This window comes from Eleutherodactylus coqui, chromosome 7 (genome assembly GCF_035609145.1).
Source record: "Eleutherodactylus coqui strain aEleCoq1 chromosome 7, aEleCoq1.hap1, whole genome shotgun sequence".
Taxonomy (NCBI): Eukaryota; Metazoa; Chordata; class Amphibia; order Anura; family Eleutherodactylidae; genus Eleutherodactylus; species Eleutherodactylus coqui.
Genome location: NC_089843.1, coordinates 204,937,892 through 204,954,501, shown reverse-complemented (window position 1 = coordinate 204,954,501; position 16,610 = coordinate 204,937,892). Strand labels below are relative to the sequence as shown.

Sequence of the window (16,610 nt, the reverse complement as noted above, 5' to 3'; positions counted from 1 at the left end):
CATGAACAGGGGCGTCAACCCCCTGTCAAACAGCCTGTATCTTGATCCCACCAATACTTCCGGTGGCGTCAAGATACAATAATACCCATATAGATTCCATTTAGGAGGGTCACAGTCTGAGTTATATGAAGAAAATTCCTTCAAAGTGCAGAATAGATTTATACCGTTGTTTACCATTGTTGGTGTCGTGTAGAGAACAGTACATTGGTAAAACATTTTAATGCTCCACCCTGTGTCTGTATTTTTTTGCAATGTATTTCCACTTTTGTTGTTTACATTCTTTGAATGTTTATCTGGCAAAGATTTTATAATTCATATTTTAAGAACGACTCTGTTTTTTAAAGATGAAAAGCCCCTTGAAGTGCAATCACAATATATGCTTTGCCCAGCGACTGAACTTCATGGAGATGGACAGTAAGTAGTTTCCTTCTTCTAGATGTTTCACCATAAATGAACTTATGTAGATTTGCGGCTATTGCCATGGGCCACTGCCTGAGCTCCTTAGTTGTGCAAGGAAAATATGATACACAGCACCAACTAAAGCGAGAGCATATATACCCAGAGGAGCATGGATGGCCTTAAGTCTCTAGTCTCCTCACTCGCCTTCTTGGTGCTTCCCCTAAGGAGTAATGCTACCCCTCCCGACAAACATCAATGGCCTCTCACTAGCCAAACCAGAATCCTACTGCACACTGAAGAAGGGCAAGAATCCCGAAACAGCTGTCTATGTATGGATTATGGCTTGGTTTTCAATTTGCAGTCATTGCTCTACAAACCTGTATAAAGGGTCAAGCATTGATTTGAAGGAATGCTGTCATCCAATAGGTGGCACTGCAGAGGTATTGTATTCTGTTCCTTATTTGCATATTACCCAGAGAAGTATGGATGGCCTTATAAGTCTGCTCCCTCACTTTCTCTCCCTAAGGAGTGATGATACTCCTACTGACATAGAAATTTGAAACAGTGAACGAGAAGTGAACGATTCTCAACGATGATCTGCCTGTCTAAACAGGCTGCGCGACTGCGAACCAGCTGGTGATGATGTCACCAGCTCATTTGTTTGGGCAAACGAAAATCGTGCATTTCTCGTTGTGTGTAAAAGATCCATAAATCACATGGCTATGGGTTAAACCCTAATGACATTGTCATAATGTTACACTGATACCATATGATGACTGGTAGTGATCTCAGCCACCAGGAACTATTAGAAAACAATGAGCTTAGCTGGATGGAGGTTATTACTGTTTTGTCTCCTGAATTCCTGTCGAGATCTGATTAAAGAGCCCAAGATAAAATCTAGGAATGACTGTCATATAAGATAACTAATGTTTAGTATGTTTGCTTAATTAACTTTTGGCTAAGGATTGAAACACATTAAGTAGCTAGTAGTTAGTGCATGTTGAAAATAAACACATCTGGTCCCGCAACGAATAAGGGTTCTCTCTGTGTGGGTGACAGATGTGGTAATCATTTACCCTGCTCTCTGCGTTTAAATAATTAACGGCACACTAGAGGAGATGCCTTACAGACTGTCTCTTAGCCAGCTAAATGTTCTCAAAAGTCTGCCATTTATGGTTAATTGCAGTTTATAACTTATATAACTAAAAACATGCACATGTATATATGGACTAATGGCTTCTGTTTTTATGACGTGCGTTAATGGGGGTAAATACTAAGCCTTCCAGTCCATCATATACAGTAATACGATACTGCAGACATCATTGTCGCATTTTTAAAAAAATTTTAAATTACAGATATGGCAAAAGGGGGGTGATTTAAACTTTTATAACTTTTTTTTTTTTTACAATTAAAAAACCTTTATTGATTTTTTTTAAACTTTATTTTGAAGTCCCCCTGGGGGACTTTAACATGCGATCCTTTGATCGCTCCTGCAGTATAACGTAATGCTATAGCATTACGTCATACTTCAATTTAACAGGTAGTCTATCAAGCCACCCCATGGGGATGGCTTGATAGGTAGTCTGTTAAGGCAGCCCTGGGGCCTTTCATTAGGCCCACAGCTGCCATGATACCTGCACAGCTCCCCACAATCTCACCGCGGGGGGGCCATGTGGGACCCCCGAACATCGTTCGGGGGATTTAAATGTCAGAGTTGACAGCGGCATTTAAATGGTTAATAGCCGCGATCCGCCGAACGGACGATTGCGGCTGTTGCCCGCGGGTGTCAGCTGTTATAAACAGCTGACGCCCGCACTGTATGAAGAGAGGTTGCCACGCAACCTCTCTTCATACATACCCCGCGGCTCCATGACGTACCGGTACGTCATGGAGCGGGAAGGGGTTAAAAAACAATATGCCTCCTGTGTGATGCGACGTTCTACTCCTAGAGAGTTCAGAAACAAATGTCTTACTCTTCCCTAAGAGAGCCTTTGGAGGAGTTGTCCCATCTAGACTCCTAAAGGACCTTTCTCAATTATTCTGCAAGAAAGCCGGTCACATGTTCTTTCTTCCAGAGCTGCAGAGAGACGTCCGTCCTGAAGTGCGTCCGTCTTCTTCCTGCAGTAACACAGGCGCCGATGCGCTCGTGTGACTAAGTCCATAGACTGCAGGACGCAACTTAAACTGCCGCTGCAGAATTCCACACCACAATAGTCCGGTGTGACTGCGGATTCTGATGTGGGATTGCGGGCAGATTTAAGCCATTTTCAATTTCACATCAAAGTTCGCAGCTCGCCCTGCGGATTTGGGTGCTGAATTTACTGACTGTAGAAGGTCATTGATGTGGGCAGCAGTCACTGGTCCTAGTTGGCAGCAACCAGGAAAGGACAGCGTGGTTGTGAAGCAATTTTAAGTCGTGAAAAAAACCTCCCTAGGGCTCCCACCCACTGGCGATATTTTCTTTCTTGCGCTGCGAGAGCACGAGAAAAATCTCACATCGCAGCGCAAGAAAGAGGCCGGTATAGAACCGGTATATCGCAAGTGGTTTCAATGGGGCCAGCGACAGCAGTGCTAGCCCCATTGAAAGCATAGGGAGAATGCCGCGGATTTCTGCCACAGCTGTAACAGCTGTGACAGCTGTGGCAGGAGTTTCCTTCATCCCTGCAGGGACCGCGGGGATGAAGGAATCCTCTGCCACAGCTGTGGCAGAAGTCCGTGGCATTCTATTCTATTGCTATAAATGGGATCGGCACTGCCTGATAATCATCAATAAGTGTGAAAAAGATATAGCTATTCATGAATGAATAGCTAAGGGCTATGCGTGGTTGGCTAAGCGCTCAGCCAATAGCTAAGCATTTGCTGCTATTGGCTGAGCCCTCAGCCAATCTGCACAGCCCTTTCAGGAGGCGGGGATTTTTAAATCCCCGACTGCTGAAAGAGCTTCATAGCAGTTCCGGAGAGCCAGCAGGAGGACGCGGCTTAGGGCAGGAGAGGTGAGTATGATTTTTTAAATTTCTTTTTCACACTTTTGGCAGATTATCGGGGAAGGGCTTATATTTCAAGCCCTTCCACGATAATCATTTCGCATGGCTTGCAGAAAGCAGTGCTTTCAATGGGATCGGCAGCAGTGCCGATCCCATTGAAAGCAATGGAATAGAATGCCGGGTTCCCCGGCATTCTCCATCTCTTTTCAATGGGGCTAGCGCTGCTGCCGCTGGCCCCATTGAAAAGACTGGCGATATGTCGGCGTGATGCCGATTTTTATCTCGCACTGCGATGCGAGACTTTAACTTTAGAATCGCATTGCAGTGGAGAAAATATCGCCAGTGGGTGGGAGCCCTTCCTTGGTTGTGTGGATCAGTACAATTACAGTGATACCAAATTTATATTGTTTTCTTTTTTTAGTACTACTTTTGCATGATAAAAATCCTAGTTTAAATAAAATTATTTTTTTTTTCTGCCACCGAAGCGATATGAATTCTTTAATATTCATGATAAGAGATGTGGCTTTTATTGTTTCTGTTTTGAGGTATATTTGACTTTTCGATCACTTTTGATTGCGTATTTTGGAAGACAGATAGATATAAAATAGCAATTCTGATATTTTTCCCCATTTTTTTTACATTGTTTACCAAGCGCAGTAAATGGCATAATTGAACATTGTTCAGGTTGTTACAAATGCGGTAATACCTGTTATGTGTATTTTTTAATATTTCTTGGTATTTTTTCCATTCAGGCTGCAGTCAGATGAGCGTTTTTTTAGCGGCTCCACTACAACCAATGCTTTCCAATGAGATCGTTCACATGTCCAATTTTTACAAGCGCAAAAAAAAATTGCACCTGCAAAAGATAGGACAGCGTTTAAAAAAGAGGAGCATTGTATCGCATGAAAACCGCGTTTTGGGTTGCAAGTTTGACAGTAGGAAAACCTACTGTCATAGCCCTTAAATAATCCATAGCTGCAGGAAAATAAATAAATAATACATCAGCTAGAAGCGCTGTTCGGCTCTGGTGAGTCTTCTCCCCGGGGCCCTGGCACTGGTCTTCTTCATTTCTTCTGGACGGTGATTGAAAAATCCCAGCCTCCTGGAAGTGCTGCCTCTGATTGGCTGAGTGCTGTGACCAATCGCAGTCATCCATTGATTGAATTTCTGTGATTGGTCACAGCACTCAGCCAATCAGAGCCAGCGCTAACAGTAGGTCGGTATTTTTCAATCCCCAGCCAGAAGAAATGAAGACCAGTGCCAGGGACCCGGGGAGAAGACTCACCAGAGCCGAACAGCGCTTCTAGGCAATGTATTAATTTTTCTTCTGCAGCTAGGGCTTATTTTCGGGGTAGGGCTTATATTTCAAGGCCCTTCAGCCACCTGAAAGTCCTCGTCGCAGTGAGTCCCACTAAGCCAATCAGACACAGCCCTTTCAGGAGGCAGGGATTTTTAAATCGCCAGCCAGTCAAAAGTGCTTCAGAGCAGTTCCGGCAGCCAGGGTGAAGATGTGCCAGAGCTGTACAGCGGCGGGGAGGTGATGTATATATTTTTAAATTTTTTTTTTTACAGCAGCTAGGGATGATTTTAAGGGAAGGGCTTATATTTCAAGCCCTTTCCCGAAAATCACTGTGGGGGTTGCCTGCATCCCATTGCATTCAATGGGGCTTTTTGGATGTAGTGCCGGCCCCATTGAAAGCAGTGGGATGACATTGTGGTTCTTTGCCACAGCTGTCACAGCTGTGGCAGGGAACTCCTTCATCCCCACAGGGAATCTTTCCACGCAGCATGGACCTTCCCTGTGCACGGATGTCCTATCTGTTGCAGGTGCGGGGATTTTGCGCCTGTAAAAGATGGACATGTGAACACATCATAGGGGACCAATTCTTCTCAGAAGTGCTTTTTTTTTGCTCACAAACACTGTCATACCTGTGGCAGAAAACCATGATGTTCCCCCATTGCTTTAAATGGGACCAGCGGTACAGCGTCCCCATTGAAAGCAATGAGATGCAGGCACCCCCACAGTTCATTGAATTAATTGAATGGCTTAGCGCTGCCTCTGATTGGCTGAGCACTGTGACCAATCACAGGCAGGGCTTAGCTGTCATTCAGTGAATGGCTGGGCGCTGCCTGTGATTGGCTGAGCGCTCAGCCAGTCAGACCAAGCACTTCTGGAGGTGGGGATTTTTAAAACCCCAGCCAGCAGAAAGTGCTTTAGAGCAGTGCCAGAAGCCAGGGAGAAGCCGCATCAGAGACCCGACAGTGGCAGAAGGTGATGTATATATATTTTTTATTTTTTACAGCAGCTAGGGGTGAATTTCAGGGAAGGGCTTATATTTCAAGACCTTCCCCGAAAATCATTGCAGTGGTTGCCTGCATCCCATTGCTTTCAATGAGGTGGCTGCAGAGCTGGCCCATTAAAAGCAATGGGAGAACATCGCAATCCTTTGCAACAGCTGTGACAGCTGTGTCAGGGGATTCATTCGTTCCTGCAGGGAGTCCCATCATCACTGAAGACTGTGACAGTGCTGTCAGTGTTCATTGATGAAGGAACTCCCCACGGGGAATCTTTATGCACAGCATGCACCTTCCTGACCCACGCATGTCCTATCTTTTGCAGGTGCGAGTAATTTGACAGACCATAGCATTACGTCATACTGCAGGAGCGATCAAAGCATCGCATGTTAAAGTCCCCCGGGGGACTTCAAAGTAAAGTTAAAAAAAAAATCATTAAAGTTTTTTTAATTGGAAAAAAAAAAAGTTATAAAAGTTTAAATCACCCCCCCCTTTTGCCATATCTATTATTAAAAAATCTAAATTATAAAATAAAAATATTTATTTGGTATCACTGCGTCCGTAAAAGTCCGATCTATCAAAGTAGCACATTATTTTTCCCACACGGTGAACGTCGTCCAAAAAAAAAATAAAGAACGCCAGAAATGCACTTTTTTAGTTACCCTGTCTCCCAGAAAAAAACGCAATAAAACGCGATCAAAAAGTCGTATGTACTCCAAATTGATACTATCGAAAACTACAGGACATCCTGCAAAAAATGATCAATAAAAAAGTTATTGCGCGCACAAAATGACCGCAGAAAATAATTGAAAAAATGTTTTTGAAAAAAAAAAAGAGTAGTATAGTAAAAAAAAACTATACAAGTTTGGTATTGTAGTAATCATACCGACCCATAGAATAAAGTTATCATGTCGCTTTTGTTACCGTTTGTGCGCCGTAGAAACAAGACACACTAAAAGATGGCAAAATGTCGTTTTTTTTATTTTACTCCACGGGAGTTATGATTTTTTTGAAGGGGGGAGGAAAAAACGAAAATAGAAAAAGAAAAAGGGGCCGCGTCATTAAGGGGTTAAACAGTGAGTGTAGGATGCATGAGGGCACAGACACAAGTTTGGAGACCTAGGAGTGAGTGCTTCAATCCTGCCTTTGCTGGTGTGATGATCTGGAAGCTATTGTATATGACAGTTGGTTACTCCTAGTGGTCGTATGAGGGACAATTATACGTCAGTGGTATGTTAAGGCCATCCTGAAACCACATGTGTTGCCTCTCAGGTTCAGGGTTCCCAAGAGGCATTTTCCAGCAGGATAATGTTTGACCACACACAGCAAGGGTGTTACAGGAATACCTCCCAGCATCTGCCCAGCTGACAGATTTATTGCCAATAGAACATGTATGGGACAATCTGGGATACCAACTTTGACAGCCTAAGAGTTTGCACGATCTAGAAGCTCCTTTCCAGTAAATGTGGACCAATATGCCACAAGATACCTCATGGAACCTGTATGCCTACATGCCCACCCATATCACTTCTTGTATCCAAACTATAGGTGGCCCAATCTGGTCTTAGAGCCTCCATGCTCATCTGTATCACATCTTTCATCCAAGCTAGAGGCGGTACAACATGGTATTAGAGCCTCCATGTCCAACCATATCACATTTTATATCCAAGCTAGATGCAGTACAACATGACACTAGAGCCTCCATACCCGCCCATATCACATCTTGTATCCAAGATAGAGGCAATACAACAGGGTTCTAGAGCCTCCATGCTTGCCAGTTTCACATCTTGTATCAAAGCTAGAGATGGTACAACAGGGTACTAGAGCCTTCATGCCCAGCCATTTCACATCTTGTATCCAAGCTAGAGGCGGTACAGCAGGGTACTAGAGCCTCCATGCCCACCTGTATCACATCTTGTATCCAAGCTAGAGGTGGTACAGCAGTGTACTAGAGCCTCCCTGAAGTGGTCAGTTCTCCACAATAAGTGATCCTTTTGCTTTAATATTGTTATCACTTTTAACAACGTCACAATCACAGGGAGAAAGCCTCATTCCATTCTGACACCTTCTAGGGGAGGGATTGTTTTGACAATTAGTGCATTTTTACATCAATTAAAAGTCATTAAATTAAAATTCTCACATAAGTTCTCAGTTCTTCCTACTATTTGCACAGTATCTCCTTTGTACAATAGGATTTCATGTGAACTTACTTATTCTAAAATTTCTTCACGCACAACTGGATGGAAATGATCCGTGTTTCCTGTTTGCAGTTTTCTTTCAGCAGAAGCTGTGATATTGGATTTGTGTCATGAATTATTGACAGTCTGCTATCTATATAACCATTAATTTTATACCCTCTGTCCTAACAATGACCTCGAGCTGAGAGAACATGCCCCACTCTGGTGATATCAGGCTAGTACTACCCCACCGATGCCATCTGCAGTAACGTTTTACACCCCTATTAAAGCAGCCTTCTCTTATTCATTAGCTCCCCCCAGGACTCTAAAACTTCTTTACAAACAGCCCAGCACTCACTAATCAAGTTGGGGCTTTTTTTTTTGTTTTAAAGAAAAGCCATGACTCTAGTAATTTATCTGTTTTAACGCCGGTGCTTGATTCCTAAATATCTCCAGTCATTATAATTTTAATAACTTTTTGAACTGTTGCCAGTTTAATTTTCAGTGTGTGAAAATTAGAGGTAAATTATTTATTACTTTCAGCAAATGTCTTTCACAATTTTATTTAATATTTTTTCATCTTTTTTTAATGGATCGTAAAATGACAATCTTTTATTGTACACTCATAAAGCAACTAGCAAATGAATACTTTGCAAATAGGTTACAGTGGATTGAAATGTCAGCCATAATTCACTTGATGGGAAATTCACAATCAAGCACGTGGCAAAAGGCCATATCCACTTTACTGTAGTGCCCTCATCTACTGGACAGAAGGAGGAAAAGAGCAGCGGAGCTACCAGTCATAGACTTTAGAGCTGTCAAAGGCTCCTATTTCCTAGTCAGTACAGTAGCAGAAGTTTTCATCTCAGCTTTGTTATTTTGTATTACCTCCATTTGTCCATGATTCTACAACGAGTTGTGCCACACATGGAATTGAAGCATCAGATGCTGATTGTAACCAGTTTTGGCTAATAGTGTCTTTCATGTTCCTCTCTTGCACCACATGATCATTTTCAGGGGTCTAGAGAAGGTGCCTGGGGGACAGCACCAGCAGCAAAAGTATATAATAACAATTAAACAATATTCGGAGCCATATCATTTTGCTTTGATGAAGGACTCTGAGTAAGTCCGAAAGCTCACTAGAACATCATGTATTTTTGTTGACCATTAACCCTTGCCAATCCACTGTCTGAAGTCTAAAGACATTATGATTTAAGGGCGTAGAGCTCTGATGTTGGAAGACATCCGTCTGGGTTCTCTTACTGTATATTGCCAGCCTTTCTGCTGTCGGAGCCTATCCAATGTGTCACCTCATGCAGTACTGGCTTTAGCCAGCAGATAGCGCCGTTATATAATGGCAGAAAAAGAGAAAGCCCCCTAGGAAAACCAGGATATGAATTGGATTGGAAAGGGTTAAAAAGTATCTTATGTACAAGATTGCTTGGTCTTTCTTGCTGGGAACAATCACAATTAAACAATAGTCATGCATACTATTTTGGCAGTAGACTTACTTTGTATGCTGGAAGAGGAGGCTAATACTTGCCCAGTTAATCTTCAAATACATGCATCTAATCATACTGAAACTTGCATGTACTACTTTATGGGTAAGGGATACAAAACTGAAGAACTACTCCAGGGACAAGATAGGCTACAGTACCTGCCTCCTTGACCATATAGGGCTATTACTATCTAATCTATATATATAGAAAAGAGATTAAACGACCTGATAGAGGGGCTGCACAGTACAATATCAATATTTGCAGATGACACAAAATTATACAATATAATCAATGCAACGAAGGACAATGTGCGGCTACAAACTAACCTAGATAAGCTGGGGGCTTGGGCAGAAAAATGGCAAATGAAGTTCAATGTTGATAAATGTAAGGTTATGCCCATGGGCAGGAGAAACGGATGTCGCCAATACACACTAAATGGGGTACTGCTAAGGAAAAGTGATATGGAAAAAGACCTGGGGGTACTAGTGGATTGTAGATTTAACTGGAGTAACCAATGCCAGTCAGCTGCTACAAAAGCTAATAAAGTCTTGGGGTGCATTAAAAGAGATATAGGGGCGAGGGACGAGAACATTATCCTCCCATTATATAAGGCACTTGTCAGGCCCCACGTGGAATACTGCGCACAGTTCTGGTCACCGGTGCTCAGGAAAGATGTTGCAGTGCTTGAGGGGGTTCAAAGAAGGGCAGCTAAACTAATACATAGAATGATGGGACTGGAATACCCAGAGAGGCTATCAAAACTGGGATTATTTACCCTGGAAAAAAGACGGCTAAGGGGCGATCAAATAACTATGTATAAATACATGAGGGGACAATATAAGTATCTCTCCCATGATCTGTTAATTCCCAGGACTGTGACAGTAACAAGAGGGCATGCACTACGTCTACCTGTAGAAGAAAGCAGGTTTCATCACCAACACAGGAAAGGGTTCTTTACTGTAAGAGCAGTGAGACTGTGGAACTCTCTGCCTGAGGATGTGCTGATGGCAAAATCCATAGAGGAGTTTAAAAGGGGACGTGATGTCTTTCTGGAGGGGAAGGATATTATAGGATATAAATCTTAGGTTAATTGTTAATCCGGGTATACAGGCAGGTAGGAACTATTAGGGGTTGATCCAGGAAATAGTCTGATTGCCATTAGGGAGTCGGGAAGGAATTTTCCCCCAAATGGGCTAATTGGCTCCTGTCTCTTAGGGTTTTTTGCCTTCTTCTGGATCAACAACATATGTTACTATGTTAAAGGGCAGCACTCTAAATGCAGACTGTAAAGTAATCTTTTATAATTAAGGGCTAGCAACCTCCAATAAAATGGGGGACAGAAAGGTCCACCCAATAGACGGATAGCGACTAGGTCACATAATGTCAAACCCAGTAAATGCCACATCAAATGACACTAGTTTGCAAAGAAATGGTAATTCAGGAAAAAGCAACAATGGCAAAATAAAGAATGATCTGGTGCTCACATTATAGTAAAGGGTAAGTGAGTAAAGACGCTCTTGGTGGGAGCCCTCTCTCCAGACCTTCCCCCGGTGATGAGTTCCAACAAAAAGGAAAGGTCTTGGTCCAAGAGCTGCAAAGAAAGAGTATTTTTTCATCCAAGTGGAACATATAAAATGCCAGTGGAGAAAAAGGCACATAAAACCAAAATGATATCGGCTGCAACGTGTTTCGGGGCTACAGGGCCCTTTCATCAAGCATACATATAAGTTCAAGGTGTGTTTTTATAGCAGAAACCCCAGGGAAACGAAAGGCTACTGTACCTTCGACCTTGATCACACGGAACTATTACTATCTAATCTATAGCAGAGCTTGAAGATTACTTGGGGCATTAATATTTATTGGTCACTTGTTGTAATGTCTCCAATGGGCTTCAAGAGGAATATTCAACATTCGACTTTATAAACAGTTTCATATGGAGAACTATATAAAATATGTTGTCACAGCCCGTAGGTCGCCATCTTGCTTTTCATATACCAAACTGCACTAAAAAATAATTGTACTAATTGCAGACGATGTCCTACATTATATACATACAAACTAGTTCTAATGTACAAGATTTGTATTTGCCACTGTTTACAGATGGTTTGAGATGCCCAAACAAAGCAACTATATACCTTTCAAAGTAGTTAAAATGATACCATATTTTCTATTTTAATGATCCAGTTCTGCTTAACCATCTTTAATCCGCTTTAATCTAAATTTTTAGGGCATAGCCTAGAGCATGTCATATATGGGAATTGGAAAAGTATAATAGCAAGTTACTGCTAACTATTATTGGAACTTTAATTTGAATTTACTTTTTTTCAGAACTATGGAGGTTTGGGTGAGCGTGAATAATGGAAAAACGGCCCTGACTAACCCTCAGACAATCACTGCTTCGAGTTGTGTAAGTAGGAAATGTTACCAGATTAGGATGGATGTGGAGTATCAGTGTACACAAAGAAGATACATTGAAAGCACTCAATAAGTATAAAGTATTCATTTGTCAAACAACCTACTATGCAAAAGACCGCATCGCGACTGAAAACCGTGTCAATGCAGAATATCCGCGCTCAAGTCCAGAGCTTAAAGGGGTTGTCCCGCGCCGAAACGGGTTTTTTTTTTTTTCAATAGCCCCCCCGTTCGGCGTGAGACAAACCCGATGCAGGGGTTTAAAAAAAACCCGCATAGTACTTACCCGAATCCCCGCGCTCCGGTGACTTCTTACTTACCTTGCGAAGATGGCCGCCGGGATCTTCACCCACAGTGGACCGCAGGTCTTCTCCCATGGTGCACCGTGGGCTCTGTGCGGTCCATTGCCGATTCCAGCCTCCTGATTGGCTGGAATCGGCACACGTGACGGGGCGGAGCTACGAGGAGCAGCTCTCCAGCACGAGCGGCCCCATTCAGAAGGGAGAAGACCAGACTGCGCAAGCGCGTCTAATCGGGAGATTAGACGCTGAAATTAGACGGATCCATGGCGACGGGGACGCTAGCAATGGAGCAGGTAAGTGAATAACTTCTGTATGGCTCATATTTAATGCACAATGTACATTACAAAGTGCATTAATATGGCCATACAGAAGTGCTGAACCCCACTTGCTTTCGCGGGACAACCCCTTTAATTAGCGTTTTCTCAGCCATTTACACGGTCATATTGCAGGAAAAATACCCTGCAGTGCGAAATTCTGTCGGCTGGCAGAAGTCCTCGGAATGACTACAATAGCTTAAATACCAACAGCTGTCTTCTTTTTTTTTCAGTTCTCATAGGAGTCTATGGGAGCTTCCAGCATTTTTTGTCGAAAGATAGGTCAAAGCCTATTTTTTGATGCAGCATGGAAAATCAGTGACTGAAAACGGTTGCGAATTGATGTTTTGACAGCGACATTTTTTTCCCCTGCCCCCAAAATCGATGATCTGAATGAATGCATTGGAATCCGACGCTTCACATAGTTGCGGTTTTTGGCTGATGTTTTATCGTGGTTAAATATTCATTTAAGAACTATCGTGTGAGTGAGGCTGCAGGGTCCTTTTTAGATAAGCCAATTCTTGTTTAAACAAGCAAACGAGACAGTGACGTCACTGCTACCTTGTTCGCTCTCATACAGCCTGTTTAGACAGGCAAACGCATTGTTGGGTCAATCAAATGAGAATGATTCAGAATCATTCAGTCCCTGTATAAGCGAATGAGAGGGACTGAATGAGCGCTGTTTAAACCGAATGGTAAGTGTACGAGCCAACTGAGATCTTTATGCCTGCATGAAACGAGGAACGAGGTACCAAAGTGAATGATTCTCTTTCATCATGCAGTCGTTGGCTCACGTTTAGAAGAAACGATTATTCACTTTCACTCATTTAAACGATTTTTGGAAAGAAAATGTTTCCTTTTAAAAGCCGCCTTAGTTAAGTAAGATACGGACTTGGATGCAAATTTGATGGACATATGACATCTTTGACCCAGAACTTGTGTTTAGAAGTGTTGTCATTGAAAATGGGAGATGAGCAGCTTTTGTCTAAGGATCCTTGATCTTCAGGAACTGATTTCTAGGCCTTTCATAAGTGATTTTTTTAAATATACATTTTTTTTAAATGACTCCGAAAAGGTTTTATGTTGCTTTTTTTAAAGTTTTTTTTAAAGGGATCTACATGCTCACTTCAGTAGCTTCCTTTATAGGCTTTCATAGTGGCCTATAGAGCAGCCACTGTAATGTGCACCAGTCAAATATCTTTCACCCTAAGCATTGGTCATTTACAAAACAGGTACAAGAATATCAATATTCCCTCATTGGTACTCGTTCAGAGATGGACAGGTGATTTTTGCATATTTGAACAACAAAAGATGGTTTTGTTTTGATGGGTTATACTTGTATATTTGTATCCTTCAGGGTGGACACTCACTAGCGATATTTTCTTTCTTGCGCTGCGAGAGCACGAGAAAACCGGCATATTGCTAGTGGATGAATGAGTAGCTAAGGGTAATGTGTCATTGGCTGAGCGCTCAGCCAATAGCTAAGCAGTAGCTGCTATTGGCTGAGCCCTCAGCCAATCAGCACAGCCCTTTCAGGAGGTCGGGGATTTTTAAATCCCCGACTGCTGAAAGAGCTTAATAGCAGTGCCGAGGAGCCACCAGGAGGACGTGTCTGAGCGCCGGAGAGGTGAGTAAATTAAAAAAAAAATTTTTACACACTTTTTGCTGATTATCAGGGAAGGGCTTATATTTCAAGCCCTTCCCCAATAATCATTCCACAGGGCTTGGCAGAAACCCTTGCTTTCAATGGGATCGGCAGCAGTGCCGATCCCATTGAAAGCAATGGGATAGAATGCCGGGAACTTCTGACAGCTGTGGCAGTGGATTCCTTCATTCCCTCAGTCCCTGCAGGGATGAAGGAAACTCCAGCCACAGCTGTGACAGAAGTCCCCGGCATTCTGCTTCTCTTTTCAATGGGGCTAGCGCTGCTGCCGCTGGCCCCGTGGAAAAGACTGGCGATATGCCGGTGTCATGCCGATATCCCGGCGTGATGCTGGCTTTTTTCTCGCACTGCGCTGCGAGACCTTGCAGCACAGCGGAGAAAAAACCGCCAGTGGGTGTCCACCCTCACAGTAACAACATGCAACAGAAAACACAATACAGTCTGGCTACATGTTTAAAACAGTGTAGAAATCTGTAGAAATGATACTTTGTACCCTGCATACTGACCTATGTGGAAACTAACATTGCATAACCAATTTATTACACATTTTAAAAAAAATTCAGTGTTTAAAGTGTAACAAATTCATTCAGTTGATTTTTCAATTACTGCCCAAGCAAATGCAATGTTCCCATAAGAGATGGGTCCTGGAAACATGCTTTGCTTCCCACAAGTCTTTACCATTCCTACTGAAATCTATGATTGTTTCAGGCTTTACATCACATATGATATCTTCTTGGCTGACCAGCCAGTGGCAGATTAAAGCCAAATGCAGGCTCATGGCACCAGAGTAGTTACATAGATGTCACTGAAGCAGTCTAATTGATTTGATTAGTAGCTTACATGAAGATCAACTTGGTTGCTGTGAGAATTCTTCCCTTTATAGTAGAAGAGATCCAATAATAAGTTGCAGGACTATAAGGGACTAAGACTTCCTGCTGCTGTCAGGGTCGCCCTTTGCTGTGCAGTTGTCTGAAAAGTTGTGCATGAAGTGGAATTCTTCTTTGTGTTTCCTGCAAACATTATTTGCCCTGGAAATATTATGGATTTTAGTTACCGAAGTAACAGCCCAGTGTTGTGCCTGATCTCCATGCTCTTGTGGACATCCAGCTTTAACCTCCAAGTGCTGATAGTGCCTATTCCTATGCACTATTAGCAAGAGGCGTAACTTGAAGCTTCTCGGCCCCAATGTAAAACCTGTAACAGGGTCCCCAACTATAATGCTTTGTTCATAGTACTGGGCTTCCTATATGGAGAAGAGAGGCCTTATGGGCCTGGGTGCAACCACATCCCCTATAGTTACACCCCTGCCGGTAGCACCTACTGACGCAGTTGCTAGAAAGTGAAAGATGGTGGGGAAATAAATTGCGTTAGGTCTGGTAAGTATGCATTATAACTTTTACAACTTTGGTTCAGTGTTGGACAATTGGGGAGGGCAGAAGTGACTTCATTCTCATTAGAAAGGATTTTTTCTCAATAGAGATTTTTGGGCAATACTGTATATCTAGAGCTCCTCCAATGGCAGCTGGGCTGTTGGCAGAGATCAGTTTGAGCCCTTTAACACTGCACGATTCTCCTTTGCACGAGTAAAGGAGCTGGTGCCATCACCGTTAGCTTGTTAACTCCTGTGCAGAATATTTAGACAGGCAGATGCATCGTTGACTCATTCAACGAGAATAATTCACTTCTCATACAGTGTTTACATTCCTGTATCAAACACCGAGCAAGAAGTGTTTGAAGGTACGACAACCGACCGAGCCAACAATGACTTTTAGTCCTGCAGGAACTGAACGAAAAGCACACCATTTTTGATCAACTTTAAAGGGGTTGTCCCGAGGCAGCAAGTGGGTCTATACACTTCTGTATGGCCATAATAATGCACTTTGTAATGTACATTGTGCATTAATTATGAGCCATACAGAAGTTATAAAAAGTTTTTTACTTACCTGCTCCGTTGCTAGCGTCCTCGTCTCCATGGTGCCGACTAATTTTTGGCCTCCGATGGCCAAATTAGCCGCGCTTGCGCAGTCCGGGTCTTCAGCAGTCTTCTATGGAGCCGCTCGTGCCAGAGAGCGGCTCCGTGTAGCTCCGCCCCGTCACGTGCCGATTCCAGCCAATCAGGAGGCTGGAATCGGCAGTGGACCGCACAGAAGAGCTGCGGTCCACGAAGACAGAGGATCCCGGCGGCCATCTTCAGCGGTAAGTATTGAAGTCACCGGAGCGCGGGGATTAAGGTAAGCGCTCCGGTAAACTTTCTTTACTTCCCTGCATCGGGGTTGTCTCGCGCCGAACGGGGGGGGGGGTTGAAAAAAAAAAAACCCGTTTCGGCGCGGGACAACCCCTTTAAGTTGTTGGCTCGCATTTAGAATGAAGGTTTATATCATTCACTTTCATTCATTTGAATGATAATTGTTCCATGTAAAAGCACCCATAGTTTGTAATTGGGGTGAGAGGTAAAACAAACAACCACATAAGGGCTCATCACATGGCTGCATTATGTCTCCATTTTCAATGAAGCCTTAATAAAGCCACCATAGAGGTACATTATGGGTTTTAGTGTAGCGCTTT

General features: G+C 43.0%; 1 protein-coding gene across 2 annotated transcripts in view; it reads left to right on the top strand.

The window, feature by feature from the left end:
• Positions 1 to 16,610, top strand: part of ANTXR2 (ANTXR cell adhesion molecule 2) — a 208,188-nt gene that overhangs the window by 92,129 nt on the left and 99,449 nt on the right. For both annotated transcript variants that reach the window (XM_066574248.1, XM_066574247.1), the window contains exons 11-12: positions 345 to 414; positions 11,683 to 11,761. In XM_066574248.1, the coding sequence (XP_066430345.1) occupies positions 345 to 414; positions 11,683 to 11,761 (149 nt within the window). The remainder of the gene's footprint in view (positions 1 to 344; positions 415 to 11,682; positions 11,762 to 16,610) is intronic.